The sequence below is a fragment of the Eschrichtius robustus genome, chromosome 9 (genome assembly GCF_028021215.1).
Source record: "Eschrichtius robustus isolate mEscRob2 chromosome 9, mEscRob2.pri, whole genome shotgun sequence".
In the NCBI taxonomy this organism is placed as follows: domain Eukaryota; kingdom Metazoa; phylum Chordata; class Mammalia; order Artiodactyla; family Eschrichtiidae; genus Eschrichtius; species Eschrichtius robustus.
In genome coordinates, this window is record NC_090832.1 from 115,280,108 (window position 1) to 115,305,942 (window position 25,835).

Below are 25,835 nucleotides of genomic sequence, written 5' to 3' on the forward strand. Positions count from 1 at the left end.
TACTGGAGTATAGCCGATTCACAATGTTGTGATAGTTTCAGGTGCACAGCAAAGCGACTCAGCTATACATATACATCTATCCATTCTCCCCCAGACTCCCTTCCCATCCAGACTGCCACATAACATTGAGCAGAGTTCCTAGACCATCCCTTTTTTATTGGCTGATAGTAGTTTGATTTATGGGTACATCAGTCTGTTCACATTCACCTGTGGATTTGTCCATTGACTTTTCAGATGTGTTTCCTACTGAACAAGCATCTCTGTTTTTTCCTAGCTGGAACGTAGTATTAATGCTTTTTTATTTTTGCATTAAAATGCTTTGTTAAATGACTGATATTTATTGAATAGTTTTATGTTGCTCCTTCTGAATTTTAGAAGTGGCCAAATCAGTTTATCATTCTCTGGAAAGGAGAACAAGCACTTTTACAGTGAATTATGTTGAATTAGTAACACTCGACGTATTAAGTGTCCTTATTCCTCTCTTACATTTTTTATGTTTTACATGAATTTGGGCAAAAAGGTCTTTATGATACAGGTTATTATCTTAAGTGATTTTATGTGCTTTTTCTAATCTCTTGTTTTCTACATAGCTCTAGCAAGTAAATGTCCAGTGGGATAAAACCAGCTTTGAAGCTGGGCTTTAAGGCACAGTTTGTCTTTTTTAATATTTTCTTCTATGTGTAATTTGAATCAGTAGTTACTGAATGGCTAGTTTGCATACTTGTAGCAGAGCTAACAGTGTGCCAAGGGAGAACGCCCCTAAAGATTATGGGCTTGGGTTGTGATTCAAGAATTGAAGCTGTAACTAACTCAGTAACAAGCAGATTGAATGAGGACTTGTCATCTCACACTGTTATTTTGACATTGCATAATGACCTTTCTATAATCGCACCTTTTATTTTTGAAGATTCCTTGTAGGCACTGTTGATATGATAGGGCAATATAGAGATGTCAGTTTTACGGCTCCAAAGATCTACTACGTATTTTGTAAACGTATTTCAGTTATATTTTGGCAGTAAAGAAGGCAGGAAGATAACGCTTCCATTAAAGTGATGAACTACGCATGTAGGAATTGGGTAGGAAGATGTGTGAAAAGGCTTTTAGATGAAATTGTCTCCATGTATAAATTGCCTTTGCTGCATATATAACTGTCTCGTAGTGCTTTGGGGTGATTCAGCCAGTGCAACCCTGGAGATGGTGTCTGCGTGCACAGAGCTGAAAGAAGGAAGTGTAGGAGTGGCTTCACGATAAGTCTGTCTGCTGCTCAGCTGTTATGCTGCATTAATCCACTCTTTTTTCTCCCATCCTCCTTTCTGTTTTCTTAAACAGTTGATTAAAACTTGAGTTGACTTTTACTGTTTCAGCTCTGTGTTATTTTCCATTCTTGAAGCAGTTACGGTCAGTAAGAACAAGAACTCACTCGTGCTCTCCGGCCACTTGGAACGGTGTGTCTTCACGCTTCAGAGCATGAGCACTTCGGCAGTAACGCTGATGGAAAGAGAACCACCAGAGACGCTTGATTGTTTTTCACATACTTTGCGGGGGATGATCTTGTCTGAGTGCATTTTATATTTTATGTCATAGTGAAATCCATTTTAAATCATACACTCTTCTATAGTAAATACTTTTACTTATAGAAATTCCACACAGAAGTATTTAGAAAGCAAGACTTTTTTCTTGATGCATTATTTTCATTTAACATACTTCTAAGTGCTTCTGGATCTCCGAAATACACGAGTGTGTGTTTCTTTCCTGTGCCTATAATTCTGATTATCTTCTTTTTGTGTTTTTCTCCTGACTTTCCATCTGCATTCCACAGATTTCCTCCTCTGATGCTCCTCTTCAGCCTTTGGTATCCTCTCCTTCTCTACAAGCTGCTGTTGAGAGGAACAAATTGGAGGTATGGTAGTGTTTTAGCTAGTCTCATTCCATAGCGCTCGGCGGTAAATGTGCCATCGTTTGGGATGCTGTAATAGTTGTTTATGTTTTGAATGGTCTCCAGTATTAAAAATGTTGAATACAACAAGAATACTTTTCTATGCCACAGGTAGGATCACAGGGTTTTAATCTGTATTTAATCTCAGAATGACTAAATTTATTGTTACTGTAGATATATCTCAACATTTAAGAAGCAATTAGTTTTTTGTTGTTTCCATTACCACCTTACGCTTAAAGGAGCTTTTCTATAGTTGCTCTTGAATTCTTTGATTTATTAGGAAGGTTTCTGGTTAAAAATGTTTTCTTTCTATGATTCTTTTACTATAAGCACTTGAAGAAAGTTAATGTCAAGCTTCTTCTTTTAAACAATAGTATCCATCACATAGATAAAATGTAGGCGTGTAGGATCATCAGTGATAATTGTTGGAATGTGTGTGGGATAGGGGTGGTTAGGGTGCATGGTACTACCATTATGGATTTTTAACGTCATCCCTACCAATATTTGAAGGTTTTAATTTTTTTGACCGTTTATCTTTTTGCTGTTGTCATCCTGACCTTAGTGAGTTAGTTTGAGACATCCTTTCAACTCACACTGTTTCTGTGTCTCCTCCTTGATAAATGTTGTGCTTTGACATGGGGGATACAAAGATAAACACGGTGTGTCCCCCTACCCTGGAGAATCTTCCATCTAACAGAGGAAAACAGAGAACTTTACAGAGGTTTCTAGCGCGACAGGACGTGTGCTGTGATTGCCGTGCGCTCACGGTGCTGCTCTGAGCGCAGCAGGCGCCCTTCTCATGCGTCTTACACTCTTCATAGACATTAGTTGTGAGGACTAGGACACAGTGCAAGCAGAGAAAGCATCTTGTGGAAAAAGCCTGTTGGGCAGAGCAGGATGATTGGGGATTTGCGGGGAGAAAGGCGTGGCCGGGACACGCGTGGGACGGGGAGAGAGCGGAGGGGAGTCTTCCTGTGAGCCTGCTGGCGCGCTTGGCCTTCGTCCTGAAGGCCCTGGCACTTTAATGAGTGTCAGGGGTGGAAGGAGTGTCCAGATCGGGTTTTCAGGTCATAGCACTCTGCTTCACTGTCTCTGGAGAGTCAACTTCGTGCTGACGGGTGTGGAAAGGCTGGAGGACCTGTTGCGCTGGTCCGTGAATAGATGGTGGGAGGGGTGCTGAAGTGGAGACGGAGGGAGTGAAAGGGAGAGCGCGGCTGTCAGAGGTCTCGAGAAGGTCGAGTCCGTGGGGTCTGTGATCAGTGGGCTGTGGAGGTGCTTCGGGAGCCTCGATGACTCCCGGCTTCAGGCCTGAGCGCCCCCGGAGGTGACGGCGCTGTCCAGTGAGAAGGGATCCAAGCTGAGGAGGAGGAGCAGGACTGGGGAGAGAACAGGGAGGGGCGGAATTAAAGGTTGGGTATGTTGAGTGTGAGGTGACGGTGGGACATCTGGGTGTCTGGTCGGGGGTTGGATGTACAGGTCTATAGGCCAGAGGAGAGATCCGGGTCGGAGAAGGGGGGAGGGGGGCGGCAGCCCGGGGAGAGCCATGAGAGTGGAAAGCTGGGCACACTGAAGAGTTAGCAGAGCGAGGGGAGGTCCCCAGGAGACAGTGGGGGACAGTTTGGAGCAGGAAGGGCATGGTTGGAGGTGAACAGGCTTTCGTGGTCAGAGTGTTGCAGGGGTCAGAGGTCAGCAGGCAGGCCCAGGGAAGAAGCACCGCAGGAGGGCGCAGGTGGCCCGAGGAGGTGGAAGGGTGGCAGCGACACCTGGTTCAGAGGGTGGAAACCCTCAGTTTCCGTGTCTGTGCTGTGTGGTGCCTGCCACCAGGTCCTAGAAAGCAGGGGTCTGATCCAACCGAGCATTAATCATCGTGCCTGATAGCATTTAGACACTGGGGAGCCCCACAGGACAGTCCACTAGAATGTCTCTTCGTGCTTGCTTTTTCTTGCCCTTTTAAAATTTCTATTTTTATGTATGTTTTATAATGTGTATAATATAGTGCTATATGTGCTTTATAAATACATACATACATATGATAGAGTATATATGCTCCCAACTTTTTAAGATAAGAGTGCATAAAAAATTTTAGAGACCGTATCTTTAATTAAATCACTCAAGTGTAGTTTGATTATAATGAACCCAAGATGTACTTCTCTCTGTCTTGTAGGACGTGAACATTTATTCCAGTTTTCTTTTGCAGGAGGTCTCCTATTTCACTATATCATTTGGATATATAGTAACCAAGTTTCAGGAACTACTGTTTTACAATACCAAACACCACTGTGTTTTATTCTTGATGAGAAAATAGTTTAAAACAACTTAGCTTCTCACAGTACTCTTTGATCTTTCAGCAGCTTTTGATTCTAAAGATGGGGGTCATCTGTAGGTCAAACTGTATGATCTGCGTTTAGAGCCCACGTTTTTAACATTACTTCAAAGCCTGTGTTCTAAAACCGCTGCTGGCATCAGTAGATTACAGCCATATTTTGGCAGCTGAAATTCCAAGAGCATCTCCCTCTGTTAAACATAGCTGACTAATTTAATCTATTGTTGGTGATTTCAGATGTGCCCACCAATCATAGCGATTAGAAAGACTGGCTTCTCCCCCATCTCATGACGGTGACTTCCTTGAGAAATAACTGAGAGCTCTGAGCAGTTACAGGACCGTTCATCCCCAGCATAGTAGTGAGAATGATCAATCACATTGCCTCCCTCCCTAAGCTTGACTAATATCTGGAAAACATTTTGCAATATATGAGGGATCTTTGCGCGTCTCGTTTATTCTTCACTTACACAGTGGCGGTGATATTGCTTACCTCATACGGTTGTTGTGAGGATTTAAATGAGTCACATGGTGTCTGGCACATGGGAAGGGCCCAGTAAGCGTTAGCTGTCCCCATGGGGAAGAAAAACAGCATAGACGGCGGCGCTCGGCTGGGCGGCAGGGAGCACCGACGCTGGAGAGTCTGGGCCCCGCAATCCCTCGGCGCTACTACGATTAGCTCTGTGTGTTACTTTCCTGAGATTTTGTTTCTCCATTTGTAAAATGACAATAATGACTTTTTTCCCAGACATGACTGTAAAAATTAAGTTAGACAATAAGGTGCTTATCACAGTGCCTGGCCCGTAGGACCTTTAATTATATCTCTCACGTTATGGCCTAGGAATTGCCGGTGTTGACTTTCTTGATTTACAAATAGCAAAAATTCTACTCTTGAGAGAGGTGGTGTCAAACACCCTGTTAAAGGCACAGGTGCGAATGCGACCTCTAGGCGTTTTGAATAAGTTTCATGTGTTTGTTATTCCGCCTTTTCTGGGTTCACCAGTTGATCTTTCATGTTTGCTGCCAGGACACTAGGTCAGCACTCAGTTGCAGTATCACCCAGTTCTAGGTTTCTAGGCATCTTTTCCCTCGACATGCCTTACGAGTGCTCTTTGTTTAATCTTTACTTCGTTTTCCTTTTGTTGGCATCTTTATGGACCTTAAGTTTTTATTGTTATATCCTATTTCAGCCTTCTTGGAAATTGTGAACATTATAATACCATTATAGTTTATCTAGACTGGGTTGGAATTAAATATGCCAACTAGTCAGCTGGCTCTGGTCCCCAAGCACTATCTCCAACATTCTTTTCATGAGAAAATTATTGTATTTGCACTTTTAAAAATCACAACACTATGGTAACAGACTGAAAAGGTTTGTGTTATTTTTAAAAATTAAAGTGTTTTTACCCTTTTCTCCTCATGATTACATGTTGTAACTGGTCTTCATCTGTGTGATAAAGAATTCTGTTCCATCAGTTAGTTTGCTTTTTCTTTGTATTCAGATTTCAGCTTTATGGTTGCTGTTAGAAAGCCTGACCTTATGTAAAGATGCAGTGAGAATTTATTGAATAGAGGTCTCATTTCTTTAAAACAAACTCTAAAATATCAAAGAAGTTCTAAATTGTCTCACTTCTATATTAATTTCTTTTTTAGAAAAGTTATTCTTTATTGTGTTATCAACATACTCAATGAGAGTATGAATTTGCTATGCTTACTTTTATATCTCAGTATCAGTGGATATTGTCATCATTGAATATTTATTTGTACCCTTTTCAAATGACTCAAACTAATAAAATAAAAATGTGTTAAGAGCTGACATTTTTTAAAAAGTAAACTTATCGAAACTTTCGGCTATGTTTTAGAAAGAAAAAGAAAAAAAAAAGGAAGAGAAAAAGAGAGAAAAGGAGCCAGAAAGGCCTGCAAAACCTCTTACAACTGAAAAGGTAAAATTTCTTCTTCTTTTTCTTAATCTGCAAAGATTACGACCGTATTTGTATAGTTATATATGAATGACTTTTGGGATATTCATGATATGCAAATAATCATTCTTTCAACAAGTATTTGTGGCATGAATACTGTGTGCTAAGCGTGTCTGTCTAGCTTGTCCTGTATGATTTGTAATCGGCTACATAGTGTGGGTATAGATTCATGTGAGTTCCTCAAGGGCAAGTATTATTCCTGACATAAAGAAGTGGTGGTTTTAGCTTCATGCACAATCAGACTTCAGTGAAAGTTGAGAGGCTGCGGAGACATACCTGCAGGGGCCTTCAGAAAAGACTCCATGCTGAAGGTAGCACTTGAGCTGGGTTTTGAAGTGTAGGTAGGAAGGATTAAAGTGTGAGGCAGGAGTGTATCCTGTGGAGAGAACGTTGAGGACATGGAAACTGGAAATAGACAAAGTATGTTTTCGAAAAATAAGTGAGTTAGTGGAGTTTGAAGAAAGATCTATGTCTGTGTATAGAAAGTAGTGAAAAATAAGACCAGAATGGTAGATGGAGCTCAAATTGTAGGGGACTTTAAGGTCCAGATTGATTCTTTTTTGAAGGAAAGGCTGTGGGCAGCGTTTAATTCAGAAGGGGTCTACTGGAAGATTATTTTGCAGTGATAAGCAGGATAGAAGCGATCAGGCCTGCTAGAGGTAGAGAGAACATTAGATTTCTGTCACGCACTGGGTTAAATAATCATGGTGGCTTGGCTTGCATGCATTTCCTCGTACAAGAATGGAAGCACAGTAAGGGAATTGTCAGTAAAGGGAGCATCCTTGATTTTAATTGTTGAAATTTTAATAATCAACTTTATGGAAGCATCAATTACATACTACAAAGTGCATCCATTTAAAGTGTACAAGTCAGTATTTACTGGTTCTTTTCCCATCATGTTTATTAGAACAGTCTCTACCTTCAGAGAGTTATAAACATGCCTTCTGCATTTAAGACATGCTAAGTATCCCAAGGCTCCTTAGTCCTTTATGTAGCAACCAAACACATCCACCATCTGCCCCTTCACCTCCCTCCTAGCAGTCGCCCGCCGTTCTTCATACCGGGCAGACTTGTCTGTTGCCCCCTGAGCACACTTGCCATCCCTCTGGTCACTGAACTGCCTGGCCAAGGATGTCCTTTCCTCTCCCCACCTCTCATCTAGGCTTACTCATTCCTCGTCCATCAAGCCCCTCTAAACACCCCAACTAGATACGCTCTCTCCCTTCCTCAAAATTCTGGTGACATTGTCGTACATTTGATTTTATTACTTCCTGCCTCATATTATTGTTTTAATTGTATTGTTAGATAAATTTCTTTGTCTAACACAGATGCGTCCATGTTCATGTTCTGTTTCCTGAGATTACCTGTCAGTCAGCTGGGGACTAATAAGTCTTAGGTTTCTTTGTATTTCTGACAGTTTCTTGTGTGTATCAGATGTTTAGGATAAATACATGTACATTGATTTGTTGATGTTTTCCATCTCATAATTCCTGTTAATGTTTTGATCCCAAGGTCGTGCAGAACAATTAATAAACTGCAATTTATTTCTGATTAATTTGTTAAATACTGAAGACTTGCTAAGTGGAATTCTTTGAGATATTTTTTGAAGTACTTTTCAGTTAAAGTTAGTTTTTTTCAATATCACTAATTGTTTTAACGATTGTTTACTGAATTAGATTCTTACCTTTCACCAAATTAAATTTAGATGTTAAATATTATAAAACTTTTAAAAAGGAGTGATTAAGTTGGTAATTATAACCTGATTACTTAAATAGCTTTAATTCTGCTCTGGAAACTTTCTCTTCAGCGTGCATCAGTAAGAAGCTGTAAGTGAAATCTCTTACAATTTCCTATTTGACTACAAAGGAATTTAAAAATCACTAGTAGGTTTTATCTTTTGTCTCCAAAAGTTGGAAATATCAGAGTTTATATAATACCTTATTGTTGTACTTGGCAAGATATAAAATTTAACCATTTTTAAAACATCATATATTTATTTTTTCTCTTAAAAATACACTTACCATCAAAATATAGTGAGCATTTGATGTAGTGACCGTGTGTGTTTCATGGTCTTGCATGTGAACACTTGCTTTCTGTTGCCTGCTGTGGAGAGGGGCCGCCAGGGTTACCTGGGAACAGTCTCTGGATTGGGAGCTTGAGAAGAGCAGTTCAGGGCGTGTGAACAGTGAGGAATCCAGCACTTTTCCGTCACCATTTCCCTTTGGTACTTAGGTTTTGTGTGTTTTGTTTTGTTCTGTTTTTTTTAAATACATTTATTTGGTTGCACTGGGTCTTAGTTGTGGCAGGCGGGCTCCTTAGTTGCAGCACATGGGCTCAGTTGCTCCGCGGCACGTGGGGTCTTCCCAGACCAGGGGTCGAACTCATGTCCCTGCGTTGGCAGGCAGATTCTTTATCCACTGCGCCACCACGGAAGTCCTGTGCTTAGGTTTTAATTAAACCCAGTTCACACTTCATCTGTTATTCTTGCTCAGCCTGCAGAGGTCAGGACTCCTGTTGCCAATGGTGGGAACCTTGCTGAAGGAATAATCACCCAGAGGGAAAAGCTTTAGTTCCTGTCAGAATTTCGTGGTCAGGATATTGTAGGTTATGTAAGGAGGAAGGTACATTTACAAGCCTAACAGTGGGGAAACTGAAAGAACAATAGCACGAACAAGCTTTACTTCATTCACATGAGGCGTTTTTCTTTGTGTTCTCTCTGAGCTGATATTTTCAGGGGGCATGTATAATCTAGAGGAGAAATTAGCAGTAATAGCAGTGAAAATCATAGCAATAGTAGTCAGAATATCATTCTCATAAGTAAGTAAGAGTTGGCTTTATTGGCTGTCTGGTATCTGCCAGGGGCTGGGCTGGTGTACAACTTGCATGCACACTTGTGCGTGTACACTTACATGTGAAGTGACCAGCCATGTATTTACCACCTAGTCAGGAAACAGACATGGCCAGCTCCCCAGAAGCTGCCCTCCCCAGCTGCTCCCGATTAAATCACTTCTCTTCTCCCCAGAGATAATCATTTCCTTGCATTTTAGAAATAGATTTACCTTCTCTGTGTGTGTTTCTAAATAATAGAAATATTACTTAGAAGATACTGTTTTTCTCTATTTTTTGAACATACAGATGAAATGATGCCACAAATATTCTTTTGTGTTTTGCTTTTTTCAGTCAACATTGTTTTTGTAAGGGTTAATCATGTTGTATATAGATATAGTTTACTCAGTTAATTGTTGTGTAGTATTCCATTATTTATATGTTCCTTACTTTATGCATCCCATCGTTGATAGACACTTGGATTATATCCAGGCTTTAGCTGTTACAAATAGTGCTGCTTTGAACACTTTTGTACATGCATCTAAGCATCTATTTCTTTAGGATGTACTTAGGAGTGGACTTGTTGGGTCACAAAGTATCTGTGTCTTGAACTTTACTACATAATGTCAAACTGTTTTCCAATGTGTATACCAAATGTATTCTGGTCACACTACATTCTTTACAACATTTGGTATTGTCAGAGGTGTTACTATTTGCAGTCTGATGGGTATATAAGGATATCTCATTGTATTTTACATGTCCATTTCTTATATTACTCATGAGGCCCAGTGCCTTTTCATATGTTTATTGCCCATTTGGGATCCCCCTTTTGGAGTTCTGAACTCAGATCTCTTGCCTATTGTTAAACTGGATTGCTTACCTTTCCCTTATTGATTTGTAACAATCTACACACACACTTACACACATATATAGAGGAAACTAGTCCTTTTCCAGTTACGAGTTTGCAAATATCTTATCTCTGTGGTTAATTTTATTGCTCTTTTTGTTTCTGGTTTGTGAATCAGTGATAGAGGGCATCCTTGTCTTATTCCTGACATCAGAGGGAAAGCTGTATGTGTTATCTTCGTTCCTTACAAAAACTACAGTTACTGTTGGAGGTGAAGGAGCAAAGAATCAGGGAGAATATATGATTTGCCTAATGTCACCTAGTTTAGTTAGAGAATTTATGGAGTCTGGTTTGGAAAAATAGATTTTATTTCTTTTTTAAAGGCTAAACTGCATCTCATGTCTCTTTACGTGTTTAAAAGAATGATGCTTGATACGTGTTATTTTTTCCTAGAATACTTGTTCTGAGTCCACTTGCAATTAAAGCCATTAGTATGGTTCTTGACACGCAGCAGTGAGTTAATAAATGATTACTTACAAGTATGTTAATTGGAGGGTTGGAAAGAACCTTACTTCTCTTATTTTATAAAAAAGTTAACTGAATCCTAGAAGGACTCTGAGTCACTGAAAAGTGACTTGCTCAGTGCTAACAGCTGGTGACAACTCGGGGGTTTGAACCCATGGCTTCTTCTGATTTAAGTCCCACGTTGTGTGTATTGATTTGACATATATGTCTTCAGTTTCCTTTCTTGATGCAATTTTTAGTCCTTTTGTACATTCTACATCATTTTATAATGAGCAGTCCAGACTCTCTAATAAAGAACAGTGTGTTTATATACAACGCCATCCCATACTGTCCTAACTAGTGAATTCATAATTTTTACTGATTTGTTAGCGTCTAGTAGGGACTTCTTCCTTCTGTAAATACACTTGTTGTCCCTGAGCAGTCTACCACTTTGTTTAAATTATATTTTGTACCTAGGTCTCCCTAAGGTTTACGTTTTGTGTTGCGTGAGCATCTGTTGCTAGCGGGGTTAGCTGGAGCCAGGCTTACTTTCTTTTCTGAGAGGAGAAAAGTAAAACCTAAAAATTTAATGAATCAAGTGATTAATAAATAGGGCAGATGCCTTTGACACTTAAATAGATGTCTCTCTGCTGTGCTTTAGATATTCTGCTGGAAAATTGTGTATAAATTTGGCTTTTTCTAAAATATTCTGTCATACGTTTGACATTTCTAATTCACTTAGTTTAGATTTATCTACTAGGCTATCTCCCAAGTAGCCAGTGATCTATAAATATGTTTATGTAGATGAGAAGTACTCTATTAAAGGAATGTACATGAGTTCTCTTTCAGTTTATATGAGCAGATCTTGATTTCTCCTTTGGGAGGTTCTGAGTTTTATAGTTTTTCTTTTCTCAAAGATGTGCATATCAAAACATGGAAAATGGACAAATAGTCAATTTGGGGATGGGGAAGTTAAACACTTTTAAGGTAATTTCAGGTAATAACCGCAGTAGTGGTTCTGGTTTTATTGCTGTTTATTATAATACGGTTTGTTAACAGTATGGGTTATTATGTTTTAAGTTCTGAAACTTCAGAATTATATGCTAAGAAACCTTTAATGTAGGGGTCAGCAAACATTTTTCTGTAAAGAACCAGAGAGTAAATATTTTAGGCCATCGGTTGTCTTTCACAACTACTCAGCTCTTTCTGTGTAGCACAAAAGCAGTAAATGAGTGTGTTCCAATGAAATTTTATTTGCAAAAACAGGCGGCCAAGTTTGCTGAGGACCGTCCCCCTCAGGCCTCCCCACAGCTGAGAATTGGTTGCAGTGGGAGAAGCAGGGTCAGGAGGAGAGCCAGGTTCACGCCTTGGTCTGTGTTCACTGTCTTCTTGGCAAAGTCAGTTAGCTGCCCAGATCTGCTTTTTCCTCATATATTAAATGACAAGCTTTGCCTAGATGATCTCTAGAGATCCTTATAGTAATAAATAGTTTTAAATTTAGAATTACTTATTACACCTACTGAACATAGGGGCAGATTCCGAAAATCATCTGACTGTATCCTTAAAGATGGCTTTTACAACTCCACAGAGTTGGTTTTTATTCAGCGAATTCTCTTTATTATTTCAAACTGGTTTTTCACTCACCTTAGTTGCTATTATATTTTAAGCGGCTAGTTTTCCTGTTAAAACACACAGTCTAATTTAGGAAAAGAGTATTCAGTTCTTCCTAAGGCAAGCTGCTTCTGTATTTACATAGAACATGTATGTGTGTGTGTGTATTCAGAAAAACGGGCTTACTTTAAGGTAGTAGGTTATTTCTGTTTAGGTGTCAATCTGTACAGGTGTTACTGCATCATTGGTTTTATATGTAATGGGTGCATTGACGGGATAATTTAGATTATTCTATCAAAGTAACGATTTTATATTTTCATAGACTTTCTTAAAAATCTCTCTGAGATAATTATAAGGAGAGATTAGGACATAATTATGCCCCCATCTTGGAATATTTTTATGTTTTTTATGAGTTAAAATTCTTCTAATATTCAAACTTTTATTATTTATTTATTAAGTATTACATATTCTGTGTAGGAAAAAATAAAATACACAAACAGGCCAAACATTAAAAAAATATGTAACTTCTCATAATCCCTTTACCTAAGGATGACTGTCTTAAACCTTTTGTGGTATAACTTTCTATGCTTGTGGGCACATGTGTGTGTTCTTACCAGTCTCTTGTATGTGCCTTGGTGGAATTCTTTACTTTAAAGAGATTTCTGTGAATGGCATGTGGTTCCCCAACTATGTGTTGTAATTTTTTTTAATGTAATATTTTTAAAGTGTTTTTTGTGTAGATACTTGGCCACTAGCTTCTTGAAGTTTATGAGAGAAAGTCAGTTCATGACGTGTATCAGTGTAAAATAAAAAATTCCAGGAGGGAAAGTGGAGGAGCAGTGGTGCTGTGGGAAAGAGACGGCCCCTACTTGGGGTCATACTCAACTGTCATCAAAAAGTGATCTCAATATATGACACGTATTCATATCTCTAAGAAGATGATATAGATAAATAGTGATTGTTTTTAACTAGTTGGGAAAAAACCAAAAACAACCAGCAGAGTTGCTTTCTTGAACAAACCTTTATGTTAGTAAAACTTTAAAAAGTACATTTTTTCTTGATAAATATAAATGGTCTACCTTCCAATATAAGCAAAAGGTACAATTGCAAATCTCTTGAATGTGAAATTTCAATATAGCCATGTAAAAGTAAGCAACCAGTTGTAAATCCAATAAATTGTTCTTAGTAAACCATTAAAGTGAAATTAAGTGGCTCATTGCCAGATGCTGAATTGATAGGCTATGTTGTTTAACAGCCTGACAGAGACACTTACGCAGCCACTAAGCTCTCAGTGTAATTTCGGCTAAGTAAACATTTCGTGTGATGCGAGTATGCATTTGACGATAAGATATTTCCAGTAATTAATGCTTTTGTAGAAATCATGGAAACACATGGTCTAGGTGAGTAAGCAGGTCAGATGTCTTACAGAGCATTTTTATAAGTGGGTTTGGAAGATTCTTTGTTATTTTCCACAAATCATTTCATTTCTAGCTAAAAACCTGACACTGGAGATTAGTTTGATAATACTCTTTGTAGATTAAAAGTAATATATTCAACGTTACTGTGCTTTAGGCTTAGCAAGCATTTTGGTCCTGCTTCTCTGTGGTCCACGTTTTATTAGGGCATAGATTGCTAGTTCCTGTTGACAGCTTTCTTTCTTTAGCTGTTAGATTTCTTTTTTTAAATAAGTCTTTTCTCTCTGAGAAAGAAAAGATCACAGTGCTGCTCCTAAGTAAAAAGAAATCATATGTCCTGTCCAGTAAATTTATAGTTTTTCATTCTTTAACCAGGAGACTGAGTCCATAGAGACCTAGTGGATTTTTTAGTAGCATCTCTCTTCTACAGCCCGTAACGCCCAAACCATGTCTATTTTAAGAAGTTAAAAACCATGCATAAGCAAAAAGAAAAAAAAAAATCACCATAGATCTAGCGACTTAGAAAAATGATCACTGACCTTTTTTTTTTTTTTTTTAATAAATTTATTTATTTATCTTTGGCTGCATTGGGTGTTCGTTGCTGTGCGCGGGCTTTCCCCAGTTGCGGTGAGCAGGGGCCACTCCTCCTCGCGGTGCACAGGCTTCTCACTGCATGGCCCCTCCCATTGCGGAACACAGGCTCTAGGCGCACGGGCTTCAGTAGTTGTGGCTCGTGGGCTCCAGAGCACGGGCTCAGCAGTCGTGGTGCACGGGCCCAGTCGTTCCACGGCATGTGGGATCCTCCCGGACCAGGGTTCGAACCTGTGTCCCCTGCATTGGCCGACGGATTCTTAACCACTGCACCACCAGGGAAGCCGTCACTAACGTTTTGATGTTCGTCCTTCTAGATTGTTTCCCGTGGAAGTATATGTATCCACACAGAATCCTACTACACATATTATTTTGTAACCTACTCTGCTCCTCTGTCATGTAACAGTGTATCTTGAATATCCTTTCTTGTTGATAAATATGCATATGCTTTTCTATCTTTAATAGCATTCCACTGAATGGGTGTATCATAATTTATCTTCCTCTGAATAAAGAGAGATTCTTCTTAAAATTTATCTCTTTTGAATAATGAAAATCTGTACAAATAATCAGTGTACAACTGTGTGATAACTGATTAGGATCAGTTTTTAAAACTGGAATTGCTGAGTCAAAGGATCTGGACTTTAAAAAGTCTTTTGAAAAATACTAACGAGCTACTGGAAGATAAAGATGGCAGAGCCTGGACTTGGTAGAAGACTTTAATTCCATTCTCTGCTATTTACTAAATATTTGACCACTCTGAACCTCAGTTTCCTCATATGTAAAACTGATAATTCAACGGGCATTTTTGTACCCACCACGTGCCAAGCATTACTTTAAATACTAGGAATAGCGTGGCAGGGGCACGTCTGTGTCTCGCAGGATGTTTAGCGCCATCCTGCCAGTCCTGGCAATCAAAATGTCTTCAGACGTCGCTGCGCGTCCCCCCGAGGGCAAAATTGCTCCTCGCTTCAGAATCGCTGATTCAAATTCCAGGTCCACGAAACTGATCTCGGTGAAAGAATGAAAGCCTGCCTGTTGTACGACTCGCCGGAGAGCACGAGCGAGATCAAGGCCCTTTTGGATATAGACAACAAATCTTTTTCTCAGCAGATTTACTCAGATGCTGAAAGAAAATAATATAGTTATACATATGAAAAAACGTTTATAATAATGCCATTAAGTGGGAGGTAAAATACAAGCGCATTTGAAACTGAAATCGGCGTTTTCTTAATTAGAAGTTACTCAGAGTCAAGTTTATCTTTTAAAATCACACATTGTTTCATCCAGTTCCCATCTGATTAGAATCATCTGCACTTTGGATATAGAGAACAAACTAGTGGGCGGGGCAATACAGAGGTGGGAAGTGGACGCAGAAAATTATTGGGGGTAAGGTAGGCTCAAGGATGTATTGTACAACTTAAGGAATATAGCCAATATTTTGTAATAATTATTGTAAATGGAAAGTAACCTTGAAAAATTGTATAAAATTTTTTTTAAAAATTAAAAAAAAAAGAATCATCTGCATTTTGGAGGCAAAAACAGAACAGCATGTTAGGATAAAAATTGGATTAGATACATGGTCTTGGGCCACAGACAGCATTTAGCCCTGTAGCCATAAACTTTGTTTTTATTCCCCTTCTGGAAGATTACTTTTGTGGTACTTGCAGTTGTTTGTCTGGATGACTGCATTTATTTGAGAGCATTGCCTTGCTGGAAAAACTGGGTGCAGAAAAGAAAGATCCCAACTTCATCGGAACTTGGTGGGGGCCCGAACCCTGGCAAAGATTAAGAGATAACTGAGCCTAATTGCTTATCCAATAAAGTACCTGAGCCCTTCAGAGTCTAGCCGCTCCCTGTCCTCACTTTTTTGTTTTGGTCAGTCCCTCCGCAAATCTGCACATACAAGTTCCGGGGAAACCAAGCAGGTGCTGGCTTCTGAACCAGCAGAAGGGCTTGTTGTTTCTCAGCTGATTCGGTTCTGCACCCGTTCCCTGACCAGGTCCACGTCACCTCCTAAATCTTTATCATTGTGGTAATGATATCAGCCATATTTCTTTTTAGAGCCATTTTCCCCTTATTATACAAACCATGGAAAATACAAGAAAAAACTGTCAACGAAAGCCTGTCATCTTACTATCCAGAGTCTTATCACTTTTAACCTATGACTATTTTTAAAAATATTTTTCTTCCCTCATCCCTCACTTAAATATTATATAATGAGCATTTTCTTATCCAATAGTTGTATTACCATGAATTTTAGTGTATGGACTACATTAATAAGATTTTGTATCTTCTAAATTTCTAGCTCACTTTATGGCATTCTTTTTTTTTTTTTTAATTATTTATTTATTTACATTTATTTTTGGCTGCGTTGGGTCTTCGTTTCTGTGCGAGGGCTTCCTCTAGTTGCGGCAAGCGGGAACCACTCTTCATCACGGTGCGCGGGCCTCTCACTATCGCGGCCTCTCTTGTTGCGGAGCACAGGCTCCAGATGCACAGGCTCAGTAGTTGTGGCTCACGGGCCCAGTTGCTCCGCGGTATGTGGGATCTTCCCAGACCAGGGCTCAAACCCGTGTCCCCTGCATTGGCAGGCAGATTCCCAACCACTACGCCACCAGGGAAGCCCTGGCATTCTTATATATAGGTAGAAATGAAAATTTTTATAGGATTTTAAAAGGGTACTTTATATCTCACACCCATTAGGATGACTGCTGTCAAAAAAAACAGAAAATAACAAGTGTTGGTGAGGGTGTGGAGAAATAGGAACCCTGTGCCCTGTTGGTGGGAATGTAAACTGGTGTGGCCATTGTGAAAAGCAGTTTGGTAATCCTTCAAAAAACTAAACATGGAGTTACCATTTGATCCAGCAGTTTCACTTCTGGGTATATACCCAAAAGAATTGAAACCAAGGACTCCCAAACAGATATTTGTATGTCCGTGTTCATAGCAGCGTTATTCGTAATAGCCAAAATGTAGAAACAACTTAAATGTCCATTAGTGGATAAATGGATAAACAAAATGTGGTGTGTATGTACGATGGAATATTATTCAGCCTATAAAGGAAGGAAATTCTGACACAGGCTACAACATGGATGATCCTTGAGGACATTATACTAAGTGAAATAAAGACAAAAGGACCAATACTGTGTGATTCTACTTCTAGGTACCTCATGCAGGTACCTAGAATAGTCAGATTCATCGAGATAGAAGGTAGAATGGCGGTTGCCAGGGTGCGGGTGGGATGGGGGGGAAGGACAGTAGTTGTTTAATGGGTACAGAGTGTCAGTTGTGCCAGATGGAAAGAGTTCTGGAGATGGATGGCTTTGGTGGTTGCCCAGCAGTGTGAATGTTTAACGCCACTGAACTCTGTGCTTAGAAATGGCTGTTACCACAATTTAAAAGTTAGTAAATAAAACTTTAAAGGTACTTTGTAAATATATACAGCTTTTCCTTTATAATCCAATTTTAATGAATTTTATGGTATAAAAATTTTATGTTGTCATGTTTTTCTTTTGAATACATATTCAGACTCACGAATTGCGGCACTTATTTTGGCTACCTTTCAGAGGAATATTCTGTTTATCTGAGTTACAGCCTTTTCTTTTGTAACCATGGTGTTTCAGAAATTATCCTTAAATATGACGTTTAAACCTTGACGACGAGCCGTAACTGATTGGCCCTGTATGACGCTGTGTGTGCTCGCTGTGTTGGTGTGGGAAAGGAGTCCAGGCATCCAGAGGATCCGGGGGAGGGTCCGTCTGTCCACCCGAGCAGTGAACACCTGCCACGTAACAGATGTGGTATAAGGGCAGTTTACCTTCCCGTTTATTATGCCGTCCTCACCAGTGAGAACGATAATGAACTGAAAATAAACTAGGGTTACGTTATACAGATTTGTGCGTAACCTATTTTATGAGATGAGTGCATCTCGTGCTCTGACTGAGCTGCTTCTCGCCACCAACCATTTACACACTGTGACACACTGCTCAGAAGGATTAAAGCTTAATGTTATGTTTTCTTCATTATGTAAAACTTCTAAACAGAAAAATCTGATGTATCATTTTTTACCTTTTATTTTCCTATTTCCCCTCCTGCCCACCCCCCCCAAAAAAAAACTGGTGGGGAAGGACTTAACACTTGTCGTAAACTTACAGTGCTCTGGCTATATTAACACATGCTTTCCCTGGTAATTACTTGTTTTTTAAAAAATTAAAAATTTTTTTTTCTAAATACACAAAAACTTCAAGAAAAGTTTCAAAACATGTTTCTTATTTAACTTGAAGATATTTTCTTTATGTTCTTTGTCCCTTAATTTGACGGGTGGCATTTGACTTAAAAGCAATAGTATCTGACCAGAAAGTAAAAAATGCACAGTGATGAGAGGCTGGGGTGCTTCTTCATTCACGTGGAGGCATCCCCGCTCTGTTTTTGAAAAGTACCCACCTGAGACTTCCCTGGGGGCGCAGTGGTTGAGCATCGGCCTGCCAATGCAGGGGACACGGGTTCGAGACCTGGTCCGGGAAGATCCCACATGCCGCGGAGCAGCTAAGCCCGTGTGCCACAACTACTGAGCCCGTGTGCCACAACTGCTTAGCCTGCGCACTTAGAGCCCGTGCTCCGCAACAAGAGAAGACACCACAGTGAGAAGCCCACGTACCGCAACGAAGAGTAGCCCCGCTCGCCGCAACTAGAGAAAGCCCGCGTGCAGCAACGAAGACGGAGCGCAGCCAAAAATAAATAAATAAATGAATACATTTATTTATTAAAAAAAAAAAAAAGTACCCACCTGTGCGGAGCACAGGAAGCTCTGGCCCGGGGTTACGATTCTCCCTGCCTTGCTGCCTTCCAATGAGGGCCACTCACTGGCTCTCCCAGGCCTCTCTTGTTTGGGCTCATGGCCTCCTGCAGTCAGCCTGGCCGGGTTATTACTACTGCGTTTCACCTTCTTAGCGGCGCATCTGGAGAAACAGACAGACACTCTCTTTTCTGGTGGACATGGTAGGCAGTCTTGAGGCATTGTTTTTTATGTGTGGATCATGAGAACAAGTTTCATCCCTGACCAGCTGGTGAGAACATCCCTAGAGTCTGGTGCGGACACTGGAAGCAGTGAATGAAGAGCCTCAGCGAGACCACGGTGCAGCCTCTGTGCCCAGGGCTCTCCAGGCCTTTCGTCACTGGATGCTTTTCCTTTGAGCTTCACGGGCTGCACAGCTCCCGTGTGCCTGTTTCTTACATCTGTGGCCACGGTTCACCTGAATGCAGTTCCCTGAGTCCCCAACTGACCTCTGAACCCCCAACCCAGACTCAGCCCTCCTCTCTTGACTGTGTACAGTGTGCTGTAGGACCAGTGGGTGCTGCTGTGCCAGCTCCTGTGGTATTCTGTGTGGTGTAAGTGTAAGGCTGATAAAAGTAACCGTAAGAGGGAGTTGATCTGACAGTTTGGTTGCCTTTCAGTAGATTAAATGCTACTGACGTTCTGTATCCAGGGGAGAGGTATGTTGAAAGATTTCTGGGAGGAAATACTTGGATTGAATGTAGCAACTGTTAGGAGGCCTGCAGTGTACAAGCCAGCTAAAGTGTTGGAAGGAACTTAAAAATGAAGACAGAGCTTACCCTCAAGAACCTTAAAATTCAGAAAGACCAAGTGATTGAAAGGGGATGACAGGAAAAATCACTTTAGCCAAGGCTGTTACAGGGCAGCTGGGGAGGTACAGGGGGTGGAGGCTCAGAGAAGTGAAAGAGAACACGTGGGGTTATTAAGAAAGTCTTCATGGAGGTGCTTACACTTGACGTGGCTTTGAAAGGCTGTCAGGAAGGAGCACAGGGCAGTGGGCAGAGGGAGTGGCGTGAGCAGGTGGTTGGCATTGGGAAGTGTAGTTTGGCAGTGATGCCTAGTTCAGTTCATTAGAGTGGAGCACAGTGACGGGGGACGAGACAGCACAGATGATACTGAGAGAACCTTAAGTTTCCTGATGAACGCTAGACCGCCAGTTTTGAGTAGGGAGGTACATTGATTTGAACGATGGTTTAGTAGGATGGTGCCCTGGTTGCAGGAGGTGTGTTGATGGGAGGAGAGGCCGTAACGTGTAGTCCAGGCAGTAAGAGACAGTGAGGGCCTGACGTCGACTGCTGGCTGGAGGTTGTCGTCATCTGCTTCCTGAGGAAGAACGATTGACAGACTTTTTACTTGTAATACATTTTACTCGGCTTTTTAATGACTAGCCTTGTCAGACTCTAACGGGTTGTTGTCTCAGATTCACTCAACAAATATTTATTAAGCAATCACTGTATACACAGTACCAGGGATACAGTAATAAACAAAACCAAAATTCCTGCCTTCATATTAGAATGTATACAGAATCCTTTCACATGCATGTAAGGTTCTTTACCAATACAATATATTGGTGTGCTGTTTGGTAATTCCCACCACCACCTTTACGTTAGCCAAACGCCTAAAAAGACATTATGATGCCAGCTCTATTTTTATCTCCTGAAAGGTAGACTTCAAACTTACAGCATTGGTAAAGACTTTAACGATCTAGTCATTTGATTTTAATGATGAATACGCACTTACTTATTTTTCCAGGAGTTTTAGCAGATGTCTCTTTCAGATATGTTGGTGATTTACAGACATTGCATTGAGTATAACAGATCCTCCCAATTCCATCTCTCCCCCCAGCCAATAGCTGGGCGTTAGTGACAGGATCCCCGAAGCAGTAGTTCCAACACTGTGTGAGACTCCTTCCACCCCAAGTTAGTGTGACCCAGCAGATCCGGTGGCCCCGCATGTTGTGTGTGAACACACAGACTCTAATGGAGGTGAAATGCAGCGGGAAGAGGCGGTAGGTAGCGTTTACTCTGCTTCTCAACCGTCCATCCTGCCGAAGCCAAACTTCAGTGACGGCTGAGTGGAGGAGACTAGTCCAGGGTCCCTGTTTTTCTTACTACACCACAGGTTCTTGTTTCTGTGGCGTGTAAACTTTAAATGTGTGGAACTGATAGAAGGGGAAGCACTCCTTTCTTCATCATGGATTTGAAAACATCTGGGGAAAAATCTGCTTGGTTTCTGCTAATCTTCTGATCCCTAGAGATATCAGCAGGGGGCCTGAGGTGCAGAAAGCCACACTGACAGCAAAGTAAGGGTTCATGCAGGCGCCAAGCAGGGGAGTGGGAGACCAGCCTCAGGGCCACTCCCGCTTGGTCTTCGAGTTGGGGGTGTTTTTAAAGGGGAGGAACAAAGAGGCTGGGATTAACCGTCGTCTTGTGACATTGCTTAATCACAGTTCTGAGGGTCAGGGTGTCTGGTTTATGATTCTCTGGCCAGGTGGTCCGTGGCTTGCTTGGGGGCCTGTAAGTGCATCTTGCCTTGGAGAAACAGCCCGAGTTTGTATGTTAAGGACGAGCTCTACAACAGCAGTGTTAGTCCTTAATGATGTTCTTGTCGACTGAAAAAAATGCACAACCTGAGAGCTGTGAATTATTTGGGGCAAAATGAGGACTATAGCCCTGGAGACAGCCTCTTGGGTAGCTCTGAGGAACTGCTCGGAAGAGGTGGGGGGAAGGGCAGTATTCTGTACGGTTTTAGTGAAGGGGGTAGGTGTAGTCAAGCACACATTTAGGCAGAGGCTCGCTGCTAGTCGTGAGAAGCAGACGTCACCATTAATGATTTTAGTGCTTTTCTAGATACGAGGAGATGCAAGAATCGGGCTCATAAAACTGTCTCCAGAAAATATCTAACCATGGGAAGGTCTGTTCTGCCGGTTTTTTCCCGGAGCACAGAGGGCCTCATTCCTCATCTCCACCCTGGACTTCTTTCAGGGGGTGTTGAAGGTCAGCGACTGCAGTGGCTAGTGACCTTTTAAATGACAAACAGTCTAGGTGCTTGACGTACTGAGAGCGTTCTTTGTTTCTTCTTTGTTCTTTTTTATTATTCCCTTTGTAACGGTTGTATTTCTAATTTCTCAAAGTTGTTCACAAAGTGTTTTTTTTTTAAATTTTTATTTTATATTGGAGTGTAGTTGATTAGCTGTTCACTAAGTTTGAAACCTCTTTGACTCCATCTCTTTGTTGATTCGTAAAGAGAGGTCAGAAAATGAATTTAATATTTATTTTTCGCTGCCTGGCTACTTTGAGTTCCCTGAAAACCAAGTAGAAGCCAATAAGATCCATAAGGGAGTAAAGTGTTCCCTTGACACCCGTTTTGCAAGACCCAAGGATGCTGAGAATCGTCTTTGAAGCAAAAGTGTTTGTAATTACATTATAAAGTATGAAAAAAAAATTGCCAGGGTAAATTGTTATAATTTAGGCATAAATTACATAGGCATTTAGGCATAAAATTGCCTTTATTACAGGATCATAAATCTTTGGGATTTGTTTCTCAAAGTATACATTATCTGTAAGTGTAAATTTATTCCAGATATTTAAAATTTCATTTTATGAAACTTTACTTGGAAAATGTCAAATGTATACACACCTGTTACTCAGCTTCAACAGTTATCAAATCATACCTACCTAATCTTGTGTCAGCTATACCTTTACTCTTTCTACCCTTATTATTTTGGGGATTTTTTTTTTTTAATTGAAGTAGAGTTGATTCACATTGTTGTGTTAGTTTCCGCTGTACAGCAAAGTGACTCAGTTGCACATATATATATATATATATATATATATATATATATATATATATATATATACAGTCTTTTTCATATTCTTTTCCATTATAGTTTATCTCAGGGTATTGAATGTAGTTCCCTGTGCTGTACAGTGGGACCTTGTTGTTTAGCCATCTTGTGTGTAATAGTTTGCATCTGCTCACCCCAAACTCCCACTCCATCCCTCCCCCACCCCCCTCCCCTTGGCAACCACAGGTCTGTTCTCTAGTCTGTGAGTCTGTTCTATTTGTGTCCTATTTTAGATTCCACCTGTAAGTGATATCACATAATATTTGTCTTTCTCTGTCTGACTTACTTCACTTAGTATGATAATCCATAGGTCCATCCTTGTTGCTGTAATGACGTTATTTCATTTTTTTTAATGGCTGAGTAACATTCCATTGTATATATGTACCACATCTCCTTTATCCATTCATCTGTCGATGGACATTTAGGTTGCTTCCATGTCTTGGCTATTGTGATAGTGCTGCTGTGAACATAGGGGTGCATGTATCGTTTTGAATTATAGTTTTGTCTGAATATATGCCCAGGAGTGGGATTGCTGGATCATATTGTAACTTTATTTTTAGTTTTTTGAGGAACCTCCATACTGTTCTGCATAGTGGCTGCACCAGTCTGCATTCCCACCAACAGTGTAGGAGGGTTCCCTTTTCTCCACACCCTCTCCAGCATTTATTGTTTGTAGACTTTGTAATGATGGCCTTTCTGACCAGTGTGAAGTGGTACCTCATTTCTACCCTTACTATTTTGAAATAAGTCCCAGAAATTGTCATTTCATCCATAAAATTGCCATTTCATTATGTATCCATAAAATTGCCATTTCATTATGTATCTCTAAAAGACAGGGTCTCTTAAAAGGAATAAAGGGCCATTATCCATGTGTACTAAAAAAAAAAATGCAGTGATTCATTATTCCTCATCAAATGCCCTATAAAGGATTCATATTTCCGGTTACCTTACACGAGGCATGAGTTCTCCCCCGGTGTGTTAGTTCGCGGCAAGCTGCAGATCGGGCTGGCTTGTCATTTGAGCCTCTTAGCCTAGCAGTCCCCCCCCTCACCTCTGTTTCCTGTAACTCACTTGTGGAGGGAGGGGGTCTTCTCCCTCCCTCAGCCTGAGTTTTGTTGATCCGCATCCCCGTTGTCCCTTTGTCCTTCGGATTCCCATGTGATTTATTGTTTCATTTTACATAGACTGTGGTGTTACTATTTCTCCGTCAAGAGACACGTAACATCTGGCTGTTTCTCATTCTGTCTGTTAGCCCATTCACCTCAGTACCTGTTTCTTTTTTTTTTTAACGTCTTTATTGGAGTATAATTGTTTTACAATGTTGTGTTAGTTTCTGCTTTATAGCAAAGTGAATCAGCTATACATATACATATATCCCCATATCTCCTCCCTCTTGCGTCTCCCTCCCTCCCACCCTCCCTATCCCACCCCTCTAGGTGGTCACAAAGCACCGAGCTGATCTCCCTGTGCTATGCTGCTGCTTCCCACTAGCTATCTATTTTACGTTTGGTAGTGTCTATATGTCCATGCCACTCTCTCACTTCGTCCCAGCTTACCCTTCCCCCTCCCTGTGTCCTCAAGTCCATTCTCTACGCCTGCGTCTTTATTCCTGTCCTGCCCCTAGGTTCATCAGAACCATTTTTTTTTTATTAGATTCCATATATATATGTGTTAGCATACGGTATTTGTTTTTCTCTTTCTGTCAGTACCTGTTTCTAGCAAGTCGTCAGGCCCTGCAAAATGACGATTTCCTAATTCTGTTATTTCTTTTGTAGTAGTTGAAATATTTCTACTAGTTTGGGTTACGTGGTAGTTCATATAGCAGAGGCAGCTTGATTCTTTCCCTAATCGACCAGTTTTCAAAATAGTAAGTTGATTCGTTAGCATCCTCTCGTTGTGTCCAGTTAGGGTGTGGGGGGGTCTCACTGCATATTCATGGATTGGAGCAGGTATAGTATGTTTGCAACCATCCACTGCAGTTATTATCCTTTGATGGAGAACCTCTTCATATTGGCTCCTGTATCTGTGATGCAACTGTAGTCGCATGATAATGTCCTTGATACTTGGCGTGGTAATTGTTTTAAGCTCATCTTCTGCGTTGCCTGCCCCGGACCTGTATCCATTTTACTAGGGAGCCCTGGTGCCTTTTAATGGAAGAGAATGTTTTGTTACAGTATAGGTCCTGAGGATACTCCAGATATAACATAGTTTCTCAGATTTAAGTTGTTTACTCCCCACACCTGTCATTTTATAGAAAAAAGTTGCTAGTAGTGGTAGCAAATCAAGAACAGATTGTGGGTTGGAGTTTACTGTGTTCTTAGTTGAAAAGATGTGTCTCCCTCAACTGAACGGCCAGCAGTGACCGGCTACATTGTGACCCGGCTCCTCAAGAGCCCGGCAGCAGGAGCTTCTCTGCATCCCATTTCTCCCTTGTTTTCACTACCCCCGTCGCTAAATCCTATTTTTAAATATGCTAGTACATTAAAAATGGGGAGGGTACATGCAAATCTTGCTTACAGTGAAAGCCCATTGCTGTGGTTTTCACGTTATCCCTTTTGCCACATGCAAATGTATTTGCACACAAAACAGTAGGGATTCCTGTTAGGCCTTGGTGTCCAGGGGATAGTCTTGGCGGAGGGGGGGCGAGTAGGATGCTGAGGGGGAGGGAGTCTGTCTCAGGCCCACTCCCCTTACCCCCCTTCCGTCCTTCCCGGCTTCCTAACCGTCTTTCTCTCTTTCAGCGGAACAGGAGCAATAACAAGGTGATAGCACCCTTATTTTGTTAAATAAGGTAGGCTAAAATGCCCTCGAGCCTAAAAGAAAAAGGAGCCAGCCGAAGTTGTAATAGCTTTTTAATACTTCCTCATTATTAAAGTAACTGGGGTGATAAAGAGTGTATAGATTGTGGCAGAAAACCACATTTCAGGTTCTATGACAGGCTTAGAGTAAATTGGAAGCATTCTTTTTTTGTTCATGGAATTTCTAAAATGATTTTGCAATCATTTAAAGCTTTATTGCAAGTGAGGCAATAAAAAGGGAAGAAATCCAATTTATGTGCAAAGCGTTCATTTCCTATTTAATGAAAGAAAGGAAAACTCTGGTCAGTAAGTATGTGTTCGTTGCAG

The 25,835-nt window shown here is 40.7% G+C and overlaps 1 protein-coding gene across 2 annotated transcripts in view; it reads left to right on the top strand.

The window, feature by feature from the left end:
* The window catches only part of SMAP1 (small ArfGAP 1), a 150,516-nt gene that overhangs the window by 82,970 nt on the left and 41,711 nt on the right, over nt 1–25,835 (top strand). The window contains exons 5-6 of one of the 2 annotated variants that reach the window (XM_068551573.1): nt 1,820–1,900; nt 6,119–6,199. In XM_068551573.1, coding sequence (XP_068407674.1) covers nt 1,820–1,900; nt 6,119–6,199 — 162 coding nt within the window. The remainder of the gene's footprint in view (nt 1–1,819; nt 1,901–6,118; nt 6,200–25,835) is intronic. The other variant, XM_068551574.1, reaches the window with a different exon arrangement.